The 18,078-nt window shown below is 67.0% G+C and overlaps 1 protein-coding gene across 2 annotated transcripts; it reads right to left on the bottom strand.

The window, feature by feature from the left end:
• Positions 1-1,411: 1,411 nt before the first annotated feature.
• NOM1 (nucleolar protein with MIF4G domain 1) lies at positions 1,412-16,526 on the bottom strand. 2 transcript variants are annotated; one of them, XM_045837818.1, is made up of 11 exons: positions 15,386-16,526; positions 13,413-13,540; positions 12,119-12,314; positions 10,705-11,034; positions 9,069-9,179; positions 8,265-8,432; positions 7,393-7,514; positions 6,087-6,219; positions 5,717-5,848; positions 4,333-4,442; positions 1,412-4,062 (listed from the first exon to the last, which is right to left on the bottom strand). In XM_045837818.1, exons 1-11 carry the CDS (start codon positions 16,514-16,516, stop codon positions 3,888-3,890), a joined length of 2,736 nt encoding a protein of 911 aa, XP_045693774.1. In that variant the 5' UTR covers positions 16,517-16,526; the 3' UTR covers positions 1,412-3,887. The 2 variants fall into 2 exon arrangements, with proteins under 2 accessions (XP_045693774.1, XP_045693775.1); XM_045837819.1 differs by having other exon boundaries at positions 13,413-13,537.
• Between the last annotated feature and the right edge of the window lie 1,552 nt (positions 16,527-18,078).

Here is an 18,078-nt window from a genome sequence, read left to right as displayed (position 1 = left end):
TGGGCACAGCGCAGCGACACCGACAGGAGACACCCCAAGGCCCCCGCCCTCGCCACCACCCTGCACTCGAATGAGAAGGGCCTGGGGGGCCTCCCTCTGCTTTCAGGAAGGGAAACCTCCTTGGAGATAGAAAAAACGACTGTCATGCAGCCGACACCCCCAGACCCTCAGGAAGAGGCTCCCGACCCACTGGGGCCTGTGCAAGGAGGTGGGCGCAGAGACCCACCCACCGTGCACCTCAGGGAGTGGGACCCGGGCTCTCCTGCCGCTGGACGGGGGACCTTGCCCCCTCCTGCCCACATCGGGTCACCCTCGACAGGATGAGCAGCCCTCCGGGCTCCTTGGCGGAGCTCCTGGCGAGAACTCGGGAGGCGGGGGCGAGGGGGGGGGGATGGGGACGCTGGGCACAAGGACGGAGCGGAGTTGCTCCAGGACCGTCCTGGCACAGGCGCCCGAGGGTCTCACCAGACAACGGGTTGGAGGCTGTGCACCATCCCCGGGGGCCCCAACCACGCCGTTCCCTGGGGCCTTCCCAGTGTGAGCAGGAAAGCGCCCCCCCACCCCCCGACGAGAGCCCCAGTTCCTGACCCGCCGGGATGGCCAGTCACCTGGCCCACCTTCTCAGTGGCTGGGACTGGAGATCGGTGTGAAGGAGGGAGTGCGGTGTGGCCCGGTGGCCCTCGGTGCCCGCAGCCTGCTTCCCGGGAAGACACCTGCTGTCGCTCCGGCCGCCCACCCACCCACCCGCACAGCCGTGGGAGACATCGTGGCCACACCGACCCCAGGGCGTGGTGCGGCGCTGCACAGGGCGGCCGCTGGGCCTGGCCGTCCACGCTGGGCCGGTGTCGGCGCTGGCAGGTCGGGTGCTCTCGGTCCCGTGTTTCACGACTGGCTGGCCCGCATGCTGGGGGCACGGGGTGCACGTCACCCAGTAGGAACAGGGCCACACAGGCTGGTGCCGGGTCTTTTTAAAAACAGCCACGGACGAGGTGACGCCACGGCAGGGGAAGCTGGGGCGTCACGCCTGGCCCGTCGAGGCCGCGCGGACGCGGGTGTGCCGGCGGGACGGTCAGCACCAGTGGGCACCCTGCCTCGGGGGACACGGGCGGAGGTGCAGGAGTCGGGTGTCCTGACATCTGCGCTCCCCAGCGATCCTGCCGAAACGCACGTGTGCAGACGTGCGTGTCTGCGTGTGCAGGCGAACAGAAGCGGGTGTGCCACCACGGTAACACAGCAGACCGTGTCCCGTGTGCTCGAAGCGGGGCACCCGCCCCGCCCGACCCGCGTGACCGGGAGAGGAGGAGCGAGCGTGGGGTCCGCCGGGGCCGGCCGCAGGACGAAGGGGAAGGCCCGGCCCTCCTTCTCTGGAAACACTTCTGACGAGACGAAACGAGTAGTCCGTACACGTGACTTTCTACGGAGAACGGTTTCTTAGAAAATATTTTATTTAGCTTTTACAGAGAGGGGATCACGGATCTGTTGCTTCTTCCACGACGCCCCATACTGGGGGCCTGGCCCATAGCCCTGGCCCTGTGACCTGGCTGGGAATTGAACCGGTGACCCTTCAGTGCACAGGCTGGCGCTCAGCCCCCCCGAGCCGCACCAGCCGGGGCCGGAGGACGGTTTTCAAACCTGCCCGTTTCCCTCGGGCCAGAGCGGAGTCCCTCCCCGGGTCTGGGCTGAGCTCGGCCCACTGAGGGGCGTCCGGGTCCCCGCTCCAGCCGTGGGCCAGCGGGCAGCAGGCCCAGGCGAGGGGCTGGGGGTCACACAGGAGCCCCAGGGGCCAGCAGAGGGGTCTCGAGCTGGCTCCTGGGGGCGGGAGTGAAGGGAGCTGGGCGGTGGGTGGGTGGGGGAGTGGGAAAGCAGCGGCCGGATGCGCCCACGGGGGATCGGGGGCCCACACGCCCCCGCTGGCCGCGCTCAAGGCCGCACGCCCGCTCTGGGACGGGACACTCGAGGCTTTGTCTTCCGGACACCCCCGCCCGCAGGCCCCCGAGGCCCCCGCAGCGAGCTCCGAGCCAACCCCGTCTCCCTGTCACCGCCTTATCTCGCCAGCTTCACTTCTTACCGTCCGCCCGGCGCCCCGAGAGACAAATGGCACCTCGTGGGCCCGCCCTTCTGGCCGGGCAGTTGGGGGCACCGGACAGGGTGAGAAACGGCGGGGCTCCCGTTCCCAGGCCTCTGCACGTTCCCAGGAAGACCGGCCGCCTGGGGCCTCCCCTCGGGCTCCGTCAGGAGGCTCTTCAGGGGCCCCAGGGACACTGCCTGCCCCCCCCACCCGCCCGCCCCGGGGCCGCTGGGCCTGCGCCGTGCCCCACTCTGCTGACTCCCGGCCCGGGCGCTCGGCCTGCATCAGACACTCGGGCGGGCTCCGGGGTCTCGTCCCCTTCCTCACCCTCCACTCTCCGCCAGGGTCCTCGGGCCACCCCTGGAGCGGTGGCCTGCGCCCTCGATCCCGACCTCCACAGGCCCCACAGGGCCACACCCCGACCTGGACGAGGGCGGCCGGTCCTTGGAAGCTTCCCGCCCGCCCGGCCCTTCACTCACGGGCGCAGGCTTCCGAGGCCCGTCTGTGAGGGCGTCTCAGAAACCACCCCCCCGCCTGCGCTCTGGGCCTGTGGCGTCACCTGTGACCAGCAGGTCGCAGGGACCACCCGGCTGAGCTTGGGGCCCGCATCCCCGTCAGCGCGAACAGTCACCCACGAGGACACGGGAGCCTGTGCCAGAGCGGGCGGACACTCCGGCCCCGGCCCCTCGGGTGGCACCGGCCTCACACCCGGTCACCGGCCAGCAGCGCCCTCCACCTCTCAGCCCTCTCGCCGCCCAGGCCCCGAGCCTGCGGGGACGCGGCTGTCCCGTGCACTTGGGCCCCGGGGGCAGCGGCAGGCAGGGCACCGGCTCCGGGTTCCCGGTGTCTCCTGCACGGTCAGACTGGTCCGCCAGGTCAGGTGCCCGCATACCTCGGGACGCATGCCAGGTCCCGGCCCCGAGCTGCCACAGGGTGGTCGGTGCTGCGTGAGGGTGTGAGGAGGGGGCCCGACGGGGGCTCCCTCAGGCCGGGCAGCTGCCCATGTGGCTGCCGCGGAGGGCAGCTCGTGTGCATGCGGCATGACCGGTTCTCTCCTGGGCACACGGCACCCCCTGTGCCCACCAAGGGTGACGGTCACGTCGGGCCCACGGCGCCTGGGAGGGATGCACACCTGAGGGCCGAAAGTGCGGACACGCGGGACTCTCGGCGGGGGGCAGGGGCGCCACAGGCTCAGCTGTCCGCAGGTGGCGTGCGCCTCACTGGGTGCAGGCTGGTCCCGGCGGGCACCAGTCCCCCGAACCCCAGTCGCTGCCCAGCACCGGTCCCCGGAAGCCCCTTGAGGGGGTTCAGGGCAGTGCACAACGGCCCGCGCCTCGCCGAGTCGCACGGCCCGCGCGCACACACACACACACACACACACACACACACACACACGGGGCCACGCCTGGCCGCCACTGACGGTCCCGGACATGTGTGTGCCCAACGCCTCACACTCAGCAGAGGGGCAGGCACCACGCGTCACCGGCGGTCTCTGAACTCTGCACTGACAGGCACGTGGGGATCGAGCCCCCGTCTCTGTCACTAACTGCCCCCTCCCGCGGCCCGCCTCGTCCGTCTACGCAGAAGCGAGGGGCACACTCGTGCGCCCACATGTGCACGCCGCCTGTCTCGTCACTGAGAGAGCCCTGTCCCGTGCCGGCCCGCGCCTCCCACACGCACACGAGTGTCTACAGCACACGCACAGCCTGGGATCCAGAAACGTCTCAGAACGCAGCAGCTGGAGCACAGTGGGCCGGGCCGTGGGGGGCTCTCCTCTCCCCGCCCCAGTCTGTGGAGCCGCACACAGGCCCCGGCCACCCTACATCCTCAGCGCGGCCCTGCCCTGCAGCGCCCGGGTGGAGAGCTCCGCCCGTTCCCGCAGCGCGCTGGCCTCCTCAGGGCTGCGGGGTGCCTGCGCACCCTTCAGCAGGAAGTGGCCGATGAAGAGCTTCAGGCCCTCGCGCAGCATGCCCAGCTTCGGGTTGTCGGACACCCTGGAACGGAACCGCGCCGACCGTCAGCTCGGCCGAGGCTCGGGCAGGGAGACGGGGCCTGGGGTCTTCCAGAGGGAGAGCTCCCCAGGGGCGCCTCGGGCACCCTGCCAGACGGGTTCCCGTGCCCGGACTCTGACAGGTGGGACAGGAGGGAGAACCACGGGCCCGAGGCTGCAGGGCCACCGGCTGCTCCGCCCGCCGCCCGCCCCAGCGGAGGGAGCCCGGCCCCTCGGCTCCGCCCCACGCTGCGCTGGAGCAGGGAGCACCCACCTGGCGAAGATCACACCCAGGTCTTCAGCTTCTGTTTCCATCAGCAGCATGTACAGCACGCTCCGCAGAAAGTGGACTCTGGGCTTGTCCAGTTCGCTGAACTCGACCACCTGACAGGGCCAGGACACAGAGAAGCACAGTGGCACTGACCGAGCTGGTGCTTTCCGGCAGGTCCCGGATACAGTCAGAGCGAGCCACCCGCCCTTCAGGGAGGCCACGTCCAGCCGCAGGCGGTGGCCGTGTCTGCGGGGCACAGGGCCGCGGGAGGCCCCGCACACAGCTGCTGGGGTGTGCGCTGCACAGCGAGGCACTCGGCCTCTGGAGCTGAGCTGAGCTAGGGACGAGGTCCGCTCCAGCGGCGGCGGGCTGAACTCCTTGCCGAGTCGCCCCCTCGGAAAGCGGCCCAGCAGTCCCCCGGCCCCCGGCTGGGCTGCATCTGCCTCGCTTCCAGTCACCGCGGCCGACCGAGGTCCAAACACAACCTCTGACGTCGCCGCGGCTCCGTGACGCAGGAGGACCTGGAGCAGAGGGTGCCCTCCTGCCACGCGGCCGTGAGGCCCACAGCGGCCTGGCGCTCCGCTGCACGAGGAGCTGATGCCGTGCGCCTCTCCGAGGGCCGGATCCGCACGCTGACCTCACCGCAGACGCACGTGGGGGAGAAAGCGCAGCGCCCGGGGGTCCGGCACTGACTGTGGCTCCGGGCACCCACGGGGTCCTGGCGCGACCCCCTGCAGGTAAGGGGGCGGCCGTGCGCGGCCCAGCCCTCAGCTTCAGTCCGTGGCCGAAACCCAACAGCACACCCCAAGGCCACCCAGGTCACCCCGAGCAAGTGGACACTCGGGAAACCATGGTGCTGTGGGCCCGGGGGGCAGGGAGGAGACGGCTCGGGGACCCAGGCCCAGGCCCTTGCGGACCCCCAGGGCTCTCCTCCAAGGCCACGTGTGCAGGGTGTGCGGCCCCAGCCCAGCGGGCTGCCTGGAACCCCCTCTCCGTGTCCAGGCTTCACCGGCCCCCGCAGACCCCACCCTGGTGCCTGCCTGTCATAGGCCGTGAGCCCCGTGGGCGGGGGAGGGGCCGAGGCCACCATGCTGCCGCTCTGGGAGACTGGCACCTCCGTGCCCCCCGCCACTCCCTGCCTGGCAGTGGCTTTGCAGGGCCAGTCGTCAGGCCGCACCCACGGGAGCCCACGGCCGACACAGACCCGCTCAGCGGGCAGACCGCGGCCCCGGGGCCTTGACTGACCGGCCAACCACACTGAGGGCCGACCCCGCCGGGCTCTGAGGTCGGGACGACAGGGGCACTCTGTGTGCCGCCTTCGGGGACCAACACCAGTGCCCGTGTCACCGTTCTCATCGCCCTCAGTCCGGTCACCCGTCACACAAACCTTGAGGATGGAAAGGGGAAGGGACTTCGTCTTCAACAAGTGGGCCACCAGGTGAACCAGGTTGGAGGAGCTAGTGGCTGGCAAGTTCTCCAAGTCCCGAAACTTGTCCCAGATGCTGAACTGGAAAGTCATCTACCGTGGGAACGGAAGGAGGAGGAGGTTGGAACGCGACGAACCGCGAGACCGACTCTCCGGGAACGTCGTGTGCAGGGGCCTGCGGACGGGACTCTGGGGCCCCCGCACTGCCCTCCCCGACGTGCGGTGGGCGGCCCACAGGGAGAGCTGCACAGCGTGTCCCTCAGGCCGGCAGAGACCTCGGACGAGGACAGCGCGGCGCAGGGACCTGCGGGCCCGGGGACCGCCCAGTCACCTGGAACCTCCTCTCGTAGCTGCAGAGCTTGCTGGCCAGGAAGGCGTAGAAAGGGTTGTAGCTCCTCTCCTGCAGGCAGCAGTCCACGAGCACGTGCACCACCTCCCGCTCCTGCTGGTCCTTGAGCCCGAGCCTGCGGAGCACACACAGCAGCGGCGGAGCCGTCTCACCTTGCCAGAGCCGCACAGGCTGCCCCGGCTGCTATGGCTCAGTGGACTGAGCCCCAGCCTGCGAACCAAAAGGTCACTGGTTCGATTCCCAGTCAGGACACATGCCTGGGCTGCAGGCCAGGTCCCCAGTAGGGGCGTGTGCAAGAGGCAAGCAATCAATGCATTTTTCATACATGCATGTTTCTCTTCCTTTCTCCTTCCCTTCCCCTATTTCTAAAAATAAATAAAATCTTAAAAAAAAAATCTTGGCCCTGGCTGGCGTAGCTCAGTGGATTGAGCTCGGGCTGCGAACCAAAGCATCGCAGGTTCGATGCCCAGTCAGGGCACATGCCTCGGTTGCAGGCCACAGCCGCCAGCAACTGCACATTGATGTTTCTCTCTCTCTTTCTCCCTCCCTTCCCTCTCTAAAAACAAATAAATAAAATCTTAAAAAAAATCTTAACAGGTTTAAGGCAAAACTTTTCAGAGAATCACACCACCTGGCAGTTTGGTTAAAAGGGAGCCGAGCAGGGGGTGGCAGTAACAAGACAGGAGCCACAGGCCCGGTCCCATCCCCAGCACCTCCGGCCTGTTTCTGACTGTGGTGCCCGTGGAGGGGACACCGACCTGAGTCCTGTGCTGGCGACAAAGGCCTGTGGCCGGTCCCGAGTGACAGGAGGCAGGACTGACACTCGGCTGTGGGCCCTCAGGGCCGGGTCCAAGCCGGCACTGGCTGTCCAGAGACGAGCCCCGCCCAGGGCAGGGCCAGGTGTGGGCCAGCGTCCCACACGAATCCTAGGACACGTCCTGGGACACGCCCCTCTGTCTCACCCCGGATTTGAGGCAAAGAAGGGCTAGACACGTTTAGCAGCGCCTCGTAAACACCACACACGCACTTTTAAAATCACCCTGCAACTGTTGACAGGAACTACGCGAGGCAGTCCTAAACTCACTGTAAGAAGAACACTTCTAATCTGGAGATTTTAAGCAGTTCACCACAACCACCGGGAACTGCCAGCCGGTCCCCTGGTCGCTCTCACGAGACTGCACCACAACGCGGGACGGCCAGCGGCCGCGGGGCAGCCCGGCCCGGACGCAGCCCCTGGCCGGACGCCTGCCCGCCCGCCCACCCGGGCGCAGCGCTCACGGGCACGCACTTCAGGAGCTTCTCGAACGCGTCCAGGAAGTCCTCGCTGCTCATGATTGTGCAGAAGATGCTTCTCCTGACGTCCGTGTTCATCCTCTGCTTCCGGGCGAGCTCCAGCATCTTGGCGCTGACCTGGGAAGAGGGGCGGCCGGAACATGGGTCACTCGCCGGGGTCAGCGAGCCTGCTGCTCCGGTGCGGCCGGGGCCGCTGGGTCAGGTTTCTGAGACACGGCATGCGCGGCTCTGCGGCCCCACCCGAGCGTGACTGAAAACGGCGGGTGCACAGAAGTACGTGAACGCCCCATTTTCATTCTCGTGACTCCCCAGGGGACGAGTCCACCAGAAGGACACGGCGGCCCAGGTGGGGACGGCCCGTGGCAGCGCCCGCTGGCAGCCTGAGCCAGGAGGCAGCACGTCTGCGGCAAGGGGCCGAGGCCAGGAGAGCCAGGCGGCGCATGTGACATGGGCCCCGGGACGCAGAGAGGGGTTGGGGCGGGGAGGAACCCTGCCCACCACGCGGACTTCGGTCAGCGCTAAATCACCAGGCAGGGCCCAGCGCCCTGTCCACCCGAAACTCGGGCTGATGGCCCGGCCGCCACGTTCAGGTGGCAACGTGTCTACACGACAAGAGTGGATCTATCTGCAGCCACATTGTGATGTTCTGGGCCTGTAACTCTTTCACTCGATGTTTTCTGGGACTTAAAACACATCCTTTAAAAAGCAACACCAGAAATTGAACCAAACTGTCACAAAACCATAGCAACCTCTACAAGGCCTTCAAAAGGCCCCCAACTGCCCACCCGGGTAACATCCAACGAACTGCGAGGCAGCTGCCCCAGGGAGAGCCGCGGCGCCGAGGGGGCAGTGGCGGGGGTCGCATACCGTGCCCGCCGGCGGCTCCTGCGGGGCCTTGTGCTGGCTGCTGTCGATCATTGGGGTCCCGCTCCAGGCGGATCCCACGATCCACCAGCGCCCAGTCTGTGGGGCGTTGAGGACGCTGTCCCAGGACACGCGCAGCTGAGAGTCTGTGCCCGAGCCAGTGCCGCGCACCTGCCGGAAGGAAACACAGCAGGTGAGACGCTGCAGCCGGTCCCGGCTGTCTGGGCCCCCCCCACCTTCTGCTCCTGACGACGGCGCTTTGGCTGAGCATGCACCGTTACGTGTCACTGACAGCCGGGCCCTGCTGTCCGGAGTAACGCCCGGTGACAGGCACGCTCCCGGGCGGGTGTCTGAGGGCTCCGGGTCTGTCCTCCCAAGCCTCGGTCTCTGGGGAGTCGTCACAGCAGGGCAGACGCTCGGGGCCACAGGGGGGCTGCACTGGCTGGCGGTGGGAATGCGGCTGAGCGGGGCCCGGGGCCCGGGGGAGCCAGCGGTCTCTGATCTGACCCAGGGTGGGCTGAAGGGCGGTCCCTGGCCGGGGAGGGCGGGGCCCTCGGCCGTGGCCCCACACAGAAAACGCCCGGGGAGCTCACAGGGACGAGCCCCGTCCTGCCGCGCTCACACCCCTGGGGCCTGTCTTCCAAAGCGACCGGAGGGTTCCATCGTGATTCTGCCGTGCAGCGAGTCCAGCCCCGCGGACTAGGTGTGGGGGACGCTCGACTCACAGGGACCCCCCGCACACATGCCACTCCCGGGGTCTCGCCACACGACAGCCGCCGGCTGGCCCCGGGACCCCTGCCGACTCACCAGAGCCCCCTGCAGCTTCCGCAGCCGCTCGGCGGGCTCGGGGTCGTAGCCCGGGATCTTCCGCACGTCGTTGTTCCGCAGCGCCAGCATGGTCTCCAGCATGAACCGCACCTGCGCGCGCAGGCAGAGAGCGCGCTCCGTCGTCTCCCTCCGCCACGCGGAGAGACAGGCCGGCTCCACCCGCCTGCCCCGGAGCGGAGCGCAGGCGAGCGTGTGCAGCGTTTTAACGGTGATCACGCGCAGTAGACTCCGCCCCCCCCCTCCGCATCCGGGGGGCGGACCAGCGCCCGCAGGTGCCCGGCCCCTCCCCTGCGGCCCCAGGCTCCGCGCCACCCCTGCTCTCCCCCGCTGGTCACGCGTCCCCTCTCCGGGCCTTTCTGCTTCTCCAGCCTTTGGGCGGGAGACGCAGCCGGACCTAGAGGAGAGCCGCAGACCAACCAGCACAGAGAGCCCCGGACGCCCTCTCCTGAGGCCCCCTCACCCACTTCAGGCGCACACTCACCGTGTCCAGGGCGGTGCGACCCTCCCCGGTCTTAGAAGATTTCACTGCCTCCCCCCACCGCAAGGAGAAGCTTCAAACTCATTAACAGGCATGCCCGTTCCCACCAACCCCTCCCCCCCAGGCAGCCACGGTGCACTTCTCATCTCTTCGGACTGCTGTGTTTCAAACTTGACCTCTGGGCCTTCCACACGGGGCAGCTCCTCTGGGACACCCCAGCCGGGTGCCTGCGTCAGCCGAGCGTCTGAGCGCCAGCCCAGCTCGACCCCGAGGCCCCACCCCACAGCCTGGGGGCCTCCTCCTCCGAGGGCGCAGACGGCACTCCCGGGGAGCACCAGGGACGGTCAGTGCGGGACCTCAAGCCTGGGCCCGCCCCCCCCGCCCCCCCCCCGCACGTGCCGCCGCCGCCCACTGAAGGCCCACGCAGAGAGGCTGGGCTGAACCCGCCCCTCCCCCCACCCTGCCTCCCACCCCCACATCCGGTCAGTCCTAACTCCTTCCCTCACGTCCACTGCGACGGAGCTGACCCTCCCTACCACCGCCTCAGCCCCCCCCACAGGGGTGCCACCCTGCCAGAGCCCCTCCCTCCTCTGCGTGGTGGCCGAAGTGACCCCGAGCACCTGCACTTCCAGGTCACTGCTCAGAACTGCCAGGTGCCTCCAGGACAGAAGCCTGGTCCTTGCAATGGCCTCCACCTGCTCCCCTGCAGGCCCCACGTGGACATCCCACAGGGGCTTCCGAGTCCCCCGCCCCTCTCAGTCGGCAGAACCGGAAACGAGGCAGGAGCCATGGCCAGCCCTGTTTTCCAGAGGGAAACCGAGGCGTGGAAGACTGCGGTGGCGTCGCTGTCCGGCGGCCAGAGCAGAACGCCAGGGGTGCTGACCCCGAGCCACATGGCCTCTCTCAGCAAACGCTTTCTGAGTGGAGGAGTGTGAAACACATCATTTCCCAAACCCACCAAACACCCGAGTTCTCAGTGAAGAGAGAAGGCTCACTCACACGTCAGAGACAAAGCCGCGACATCACAAGGCGACAGACAGACCGCGAAGAGCGGGTCGTGGCATTCGCCCCGCACGCTCATCTCTGAGCGCGGGCCGAGTCTGAGCGTGGGGCCGGGAGGCCAGGCGCACACCGTACCCGGGTCTGGTCCTGGAACCTGCCGTCTGCCCGGGCGGCCTGGGCCTTGGCCTGGGCCTCGGCGATCAGCTCCTTGAGGGCCAGCGCGTCGTCCTTCCTCAGCACGAAGCCCACCGTCCTCAGCAGCAGCAGGGCCAGCTCCACGTCCTTCTCCGAGAACGCCCCCACGAGCCTGCGCAGCAGGTCGAAGACGAGCGGGCACTGCACCACGCGGAAGCCGTACAGGTGGGCGAGGACCGTGAGCAGGTTGTCGCACTCCTTGCCCGCGCCGCCCGCTCGGTACGCGCCGTCGAACCGCCTCACCACGGCCTCCAGGAAGTGCGCCCCGACCTGCAGGGGCACAGACTGGCGTCACGCGTGCGGCACGCCAACACAGCCGTTGAGTGATGCCACAGCCTGCCAGAACTCTCCACGTACTGAGGTTAAACGCCTCAGGTGAAACTACGACTGAGCACGTATTTAAAAACAGAAACACCGTTCACGTCGCTGCAGTCGCTCAAGCGTGTGTGTTAATTCTGACTCCACATTTTAACACAAACCCACAGAGATGGGACTTCTGATTTTAACAGGCTCCAGAGCAGCGCAGTCACTGCCGCCTTGGGCTCCGTGACACTCTGGACTCGGTGGGGATGACCTCGTCACTGCAGAGCCGGAGCTTGATGGGCGTGGCGGCGGGAGAGCTCACAGCCCAGCACCCACTCAGCGGGAGGTCCCTACGACTGCCCGGGACGAGTCACCCCCGGCCTCCTTCGTGCCTTCAGCAAAGGGTTCAGGGAGACACGGACCAGGGGCCCCAGGCTCCCAGGGCCAGGGAGTGCCGGACACACTGCAGGCGATCAGGGCTCACGGCTCTCACTGCAGCTGCACCAAGTTCCGTCTGAGCTGAAACCGCCGGGGTCAGGGCCCACCGCTCTGACGCAGGGTGCGGGGGCCCGGCAGAGCCCCTGACTGCCCTGAACCTCGCAGCTCCGGGCACCGGGTGTCGTGTGTGGGCCAGGGAGAGCTCTTGGAGACAAAGCTGTCACTTCAGAGGACCGACCCCAAGCAGCTGGGGCTTTCAGAGCTGGGGAGTCCCAAGGCCCAGAGGACAGGGAGCCAGTGTCTGTCCTCTGTCCCCAGTCCAGGCGGAAGTCACCAGTCACCCGGAACGAGCACGTATCCACCCAGGCTCCCGGGGATGCTCCCCACTCGTGAAACTCACTGACTCCCCTGCTCCAGAACGATGGGGTATCTGGAAGACCGGGGGGAGGGGGGGCGGGGCAGGAGCTGAACCCCTGGAGGGGCCCCGAGAAAACGCAAGCCAGGCCATGCCACCCCAGGAAGATAAACCAACACCAAAGACAGGTAAGAGTATCCTGATGCAAGGCCGCAGCTGACCAGCACCTGCGGGCGGGGCTCCCCAGGCCGGGCCTACCTCGATGCCCACTGTGCGGTGCAGGACGCTGACCAGGAGGACGTGCTCCATCACCAGCCGGCCGGGTGCGGCCCAGTCCGGGGCACAGGCGCTCAGGATGGCCCGCGTCAGGGTGTCACTCACGTCCCTCCGGCTGTGCCGCATGTACAACTCCTCCAGCTGCCCGCTGATGGACGCCAGGTTGGGCTCGCTCAGCCTGCACACGGGCGTGAGGAGAGAGTGGCGGGGGCACTGTTGTTAGGAACCGCTTCCTGCGTCCGCCAGGGACCAAAACCGAACCTCCCCGCCCCCGAAGTGCAGCCTGAGTGTCACGCGCGCGCTGCCCCACGAACAGTCCCCACCTTGGCCCCGGAACCCGGCCCAGTCGGCGCGTGACCCAGCCCCCAGCAGCCCCGTGGCTGCTGTCTTCCCGCGGGCATGCACCCACAGCGAGGGGCGCCGGGGCCCCCGGGGAGACCAGGCGGTGCTGCGGGCGCTGCATGCGCTGCACGGGTGCCCCCACAGCCCCAGGTCCCCCAGAACCTGCCCTGCAGGCCAGCACATGCTGCTGGCGGCGACTTCCCATTGTTCTGCTGACACAGGAATCTCGAGTTTCCAGACACCGAGAAAAGGTCGCCCTGCTTCCCGGGGTTGGGGGTGCAACACACCCCGAGTTCATGTAGGATGTTAAAACAGCGTGTCTGGTGCAATTCCAGGTGCACCACGCAGACGGAGTTTTGTTTCCGTTAAAAAGAAGCATTTAAAAAAGCAACGGGGGTGGGGGGTGGGGGGAGAGGGTGACCATGAGGGGGAGCAGGAGAGCTGGGGGCCCGGGCCAGCTGCACTCACTGGGGTGACACTGGCCGACAAAACCAGGCAGGCTTCAGGTGTGCGGCCCTGCAGTGCGTCACCTGTGCGCCGGGCTGTGCGCTCACCTAGGGGGCGACGCTGCAGAGCTCACACGGGCTGACGACCGGGGCGGGGGGACCAGGGAGGGAGGACCCCGCTCCCAACTGGGAGGCCACCCTGGGCTGTGACCCCGCCTCGGCAGGGGATGGCCCGGGCTGCCGCCCGCCCCCGGGACTTCTCCGACAGCCACCGGGCACCCGCACAGCGCTCCCGCTCTGACGGGCACCGAGGGGAACGGTGGGCGCCCCGCCCCCAGGCAGGGTCTGGCTGCCCCGGGCAGGAGCCGAAAGGAGCCCATCAGCGGCGCAGTCGCACCCCTCGCCAGTCCAGTTCCGGGGACAGGGTCCGTGTTTTCAGAAAACACACGGCTTCTCGCAGCGACCACGTGAGAGTGCCGCGCGGTTACCTGTTGATCAGGCCTTGGACCTGCTTCTGGAGCCTTTGCCTCTCCTCCTGTTTCTGGGCGTCCACGGCCTCCTCGGCTCTCCGCACGTGCGGGGGGACATACTTCTCGCTGTCGTCACTCGGACGCTGCTGGGAATGACAGAAACGCATTACAGAAACCTGCACTGAACAAACCCCACTTTCCCCCTCACTTTTCACACTCGGGTGCGATGTTCCCAGGACCTGGTGGAAGCTGTACCCACTGACCGCGGCTGCCGAGCCGGCGTCAGACAGGCACCGAGCGCCGGAGCAGCCCGGGGCGAGCGCTGCTCAGCACCTGGCCCCCCCTCCGCGCTGACGGAAACACGGGTCCCTGTCCTGTGCTCCCTCTGCAGTCCCTCAGAGCTGGCTGGGCCCCTGGGGATCTGCCGACCGAGCCAGACCGTCCACGCTCTGCCCGGTGTAACTTACGGGGGCACGACGCAGCGGCACGCACACACCGAACATACTACCGGCTTTGCAGGCAAAGTGTTCTAAGGTAATATCAAACTTGTCAAAAACAAGTATCTAACTTTCACAATAAAATCAAAACAATCTACCGCTCACTCTCCTAGACCATCAACTGCGGGTGCACAAATCGTGATCTGGGACCAACGTGTCCTGGCCCCTAAGTGACGGCCCTGAGGAAACACCTGTAAGGACGGCCCCCGCCGTCAGGGAGCGCAGGCTCTGGAGAAAGCACGCCAGTGTGCACCAACCCAGCGGCTCTGCCACGACCCTGGTGCTCACGATGTGGGCCCCGCCTGCACAGGCTGGGCGGCAGAGCCAGCAGCAGCTGGGAACAAGGCTCTGCGATGGGAACCACAGCAGCACTCAGGAGCCGCGCCACGTGCGGGCGCAAAGGCGCCAGGGAGAGAGGCCGAGACAGCTCGTCCACCGGGGACGGGGAGAGTCCCGGCGACACCTGACGTGAGCGGACAAGCAGGGAAGCCTTGCCGGCAGGGGTGACAGGGAGGCAGCCCCCCTTTGTCTGCAGGGGTCCTGTCCCACGCCCCCGCGGACGCCTGAGACCGCAGACAGCGCTCACCTTGACATACAGACCTTCCCACCTGAAGGAAGCACCTTATGGCCTACCGTTGGCAAACCCAAGGCGCCAGCACCACCGCACCACCGCTTCAGGGCCGTTGTTAAGGGAAATGGCGGTTCTCTGGCCACAAGCAACACGACACTGTGACAAACAACCTGAACACTCAGACCCTGAGGCCGCGACGTGACCGGAGAGTGGGTGGCAAACAAAGGGACAGCCCTGGATGGAGCCGGACAGCAGGAGGCCTCGTCACACTTCTCAGGGCCCCTCCCCACTCAAAGCCCGTGGGTGGTTTCTTTCTGTAACTTTCCACTGAGTCGTCTTCGGACCACAGTGGACAGCAGGTCTGGATGCAAAGGAAGCAGAACTGTGGATGGGGAGTGGGGGCTGGCAGTGATAAGGCCACAGCAATTCCGCTGGCTGCCTTCAAGGCGCTTGTGGGGTGAAGCCGGTTTACCGGGCGGGGAAGCCCCTGCAGGCCTGTCCGGGCCTGTGAACTGGGCCTCCAGGGAGAGACTGCTGAAACAAGTGCTGCAGATCAGCTCAGTGCTTCACGAAGACTCCAGGAGCGAGCGGTAGGAAGGAAAACCCTAGGGGAGGGAAGGGGGGCGAGGGGCAAAGCAAGGGGGAGGTGGCCACAGTCAGGGTTGGAGACCAGGCAGGAACCCGGAATGGGGATGTCCCTCAGGACAACCAGCGCGAATGGCCTTTCAGTCCCCGGGAAAAAAGGCCCCGAGAGAGGTTTTCTCCCTTAACTCTTCATGATGGGAACTTAAAAACATACAGATAGCAGATAAACAGATTTCCCCACACTCAGCTCAAACACAAATTGGGCCCCTGTGTCCCACACCCTGGCCCCATCGTGATTTTGAGGGGAGTCCCAGGGACTGAACCCGTTCCCACCGTACCTGCTGTGCCGCGTCAGCATCCTCCGGGGGATTTTCAGGCCTGCCTTCATCCTCCGCAAAGCGGACTCTCTTCGTCCGGCGTTTCCCCTTCGCGCTCCCTTCTCCTCCTTGTTTTCCCTTTTTCTTCTGTACATCCTCCTGCTCCTGCTCGTCCTCTTGTTCCCCGCTCCGGTCCCGGGCGTCGCTGTCGTCGTCGCTCCCGTCCCCGGAGATGCTCTCCCGGTCGCTCCCGTCCCGGGCGTCGCTGTCGCTGTCGCTCCCGTCCCCGGCGATGCTCTCCCGGTCGCTCCCGTCCACGGCGTCGCTCTTGCTGTCGCTCCCGCCCCCGGAGACACTCTCTCCGTCGCTCTCGCGGGCCGTCTGTCCGGGGTCCCCCTCCTCCTCACTGCTGCTGTCATACAAGCCACTGCCGTCCCCGGACCCCAGGGCTCCCAGGATGTAGTCGAGCCCGTCGCGGGCGAAGCTGAGAGGCACAGAGCTGGCGTCGCCCTTCCTCCTGCGCTTGTTTAAGCCCAGACAGCGCTCCAGCTTCCGGATCTCTCGGTCCTCCTCCTCGTTGGCCGCAAGGAGCGCCCGTTTCCGAGCGGCGCTGGCGGCGGCCGAGGGCCGGGTGCCCCTGGGGGCGGCCCTGGCTGGGGCGGCCTTGGCCTTGGCCTTGGCCGGGGAGTTCTTGGCCCGGGAGGCCTTGGCCTTCGCTGGGGCCGGGGGAGGCGGCGAGGCCTGTGGCGGCCGTGGGGCCCGACGCGGCGGGGACGTCTGGCCGCCCGACCCCTTAGCGCCCTCCGCCTGGTGCCCGCTCGCTGCCTCGGCCCCGCCGCCCGGGCCCTGCGCGGGGCCCGCAGTCCTCTGCAGCCGGCGCGCCTTCTTCAGTCGCCGCTTTTCCTTTTTCAGCTCCCTGCGGTTCCTCCTGCCGCCCGGCCGCGCGCTCCGCTCCGCCAGGGGCCCCTCGCGGCCGCGTGGGGGCTGGCCCTCGGAGAACGCCTGCACGAACTCCTCCACTGCTAGCTTTAGCCGCTTCAGGGTTCCGGCCCTGTCGCCCCCAGGCCCGCGCCCGCCGGGACGCTTCTCGCGACCCACGCGCCGCCGGGAGCCGCCGGGGCCCCGCGACTCCACACTCGTGGACGCCGCCATCTTCCGGGCGCACCGGTGTTGACCCCCGGCAGAGGCGGGACTTCCGGGCAGGGAGCGGAGCGCTGCGCGGGGCAGGGCGGCGCCCCCTGCCGACCGGAGGGTGGCAGCGCAGGGAACCGCGCCGCCGCCAGGTGTCTCCTACTCGCAGAACTTACCTTCTCTCCTGCCGTATTTTGCCGTGTATACTGCGCAACCACGTTGTTGTAAATATACCACGGGATGATTATTACGCCCATTATCGTACTCGTGGTATGTAATGTAGTCACTAAACCCATGTATGATGCACATCCTTATGTTTCCCTCAAAAATGTGAGCAAAAAACTGTGCATTATACGTGGCAAATACAGAAACACCCTCCAGATTACGGTCAAGAGGCCTGTGCACCACCTGCCAGGGAAGGAAGGGAAGGAAGGAACCGTGCCTGGCAGCAGGGCGTGGAGCTTTTATTTTCACGCGTGGGTGCATTTACCTGGGTGTGAACACACCCCGGGGGGAAAGTGTGTCTGGTGGCTTCTGCGTGTACGTGCGAGTTTTTATGGGGAACCTTCACACTCACCCCACTCACTCACCCTCAGGCCTCAGTGTCTCCGAGTGCCGAGTGCCGAGTAATGCTCCCGGGTCCCACGGTTATTCGTTCCTCTGCTGACAGACCAGCGCGAGGTGAATCCTGGTCGCCAAGCCCCTGCCTGACGGAAACCGTGGCCTAGTCCTCACCAGGGAATAGGGCCTTTGCAGGTGTAATCAGGTTCAGAGGAGGTCTTGGACTCAGGGGGCCCTGGCTGCAATGCGGGGTGTTCTTGCAAGAGAGAAATGGGCCTCACACCCAGGGAGGAGGCCATGTGGCCCGGGACACAGCGATGGGGGTGGGGATGAGTCTCCAAACCGCGGACCCGAGGCCAGCTGGCCACCACCAAAAGCCGGGAGAGACCTGGACGGATTCCCTCGTGCAGCCCGGGAAGGAACCGGCCCTGGCCGCGCCTTGGCTTCTGGGAGTGAGGATTTCCTAGGCTGTGGTGGGCGCTCTGTAGGCCCAACAAGCTGCTTCCATGTGGAGGGCTCCCCCCACCGCCCACCTGTCCACACCACTGCCTCCTTGGTTCCTGGAGAGAAGCAACAGGGAGGAAGGGACTCCCAGCTGCAGCCCCCAGTCTGGGTGTGAGGGGCACCCACCCCTGCCTCCCTGGGCACCTCCTACCCCCAGCCCTGGCTGGTGGGCCCAAGGCTAGCTTCCGCCTGCCCCCCGCAGGGCCTGGGGTAGAAGTTGAGGGGTAAGAAAGAGGCCGGAGCCGGCCTTGCAGAGCTGCCCTCCACCTCTCCCCACCCCAGTGCGGCATGCAAGCAGCAGCCCCCGCACCCCGACCTGAGCTCTGCAGGTCTCTCCTGGAGCCCACGCTTCTCCCTCATTCAGTGACGTCTCGGGTGCTAACTGGGGAGAGGGAGTTGGTCGCTCCGGCTGCTGCCTCATCGAACAGGAACCCACTGAGTCAAATCTGCTTACTCCCACTGAGGGCTTAGAAGGGGTGTGGCACCCAGTAGGTGTTCAATAAACAGCAGCACCCTCT

This window comes from Phyllostomus hastatus, unplaced genomic scaffold, assembly GCF_019186645.2.
Source record: "Phyllostomus hastatus isolate PE091 unplaced genomic scaffold, TTU_PhHast_1.1 phas_contig_244, whole genome shotgun sequence".
NCBI lineage: Eukaryota > Metazoa > Chordata > Mammalia > Chiroptera > Phyllostomidae > Phyllostomus > Phyllostomus hastatus.
The sequence above is the reverse complement of the archived record's forward strand: the minus strand, read 5'-3'. Positions and strand labels throughout refer to the sequence as shown.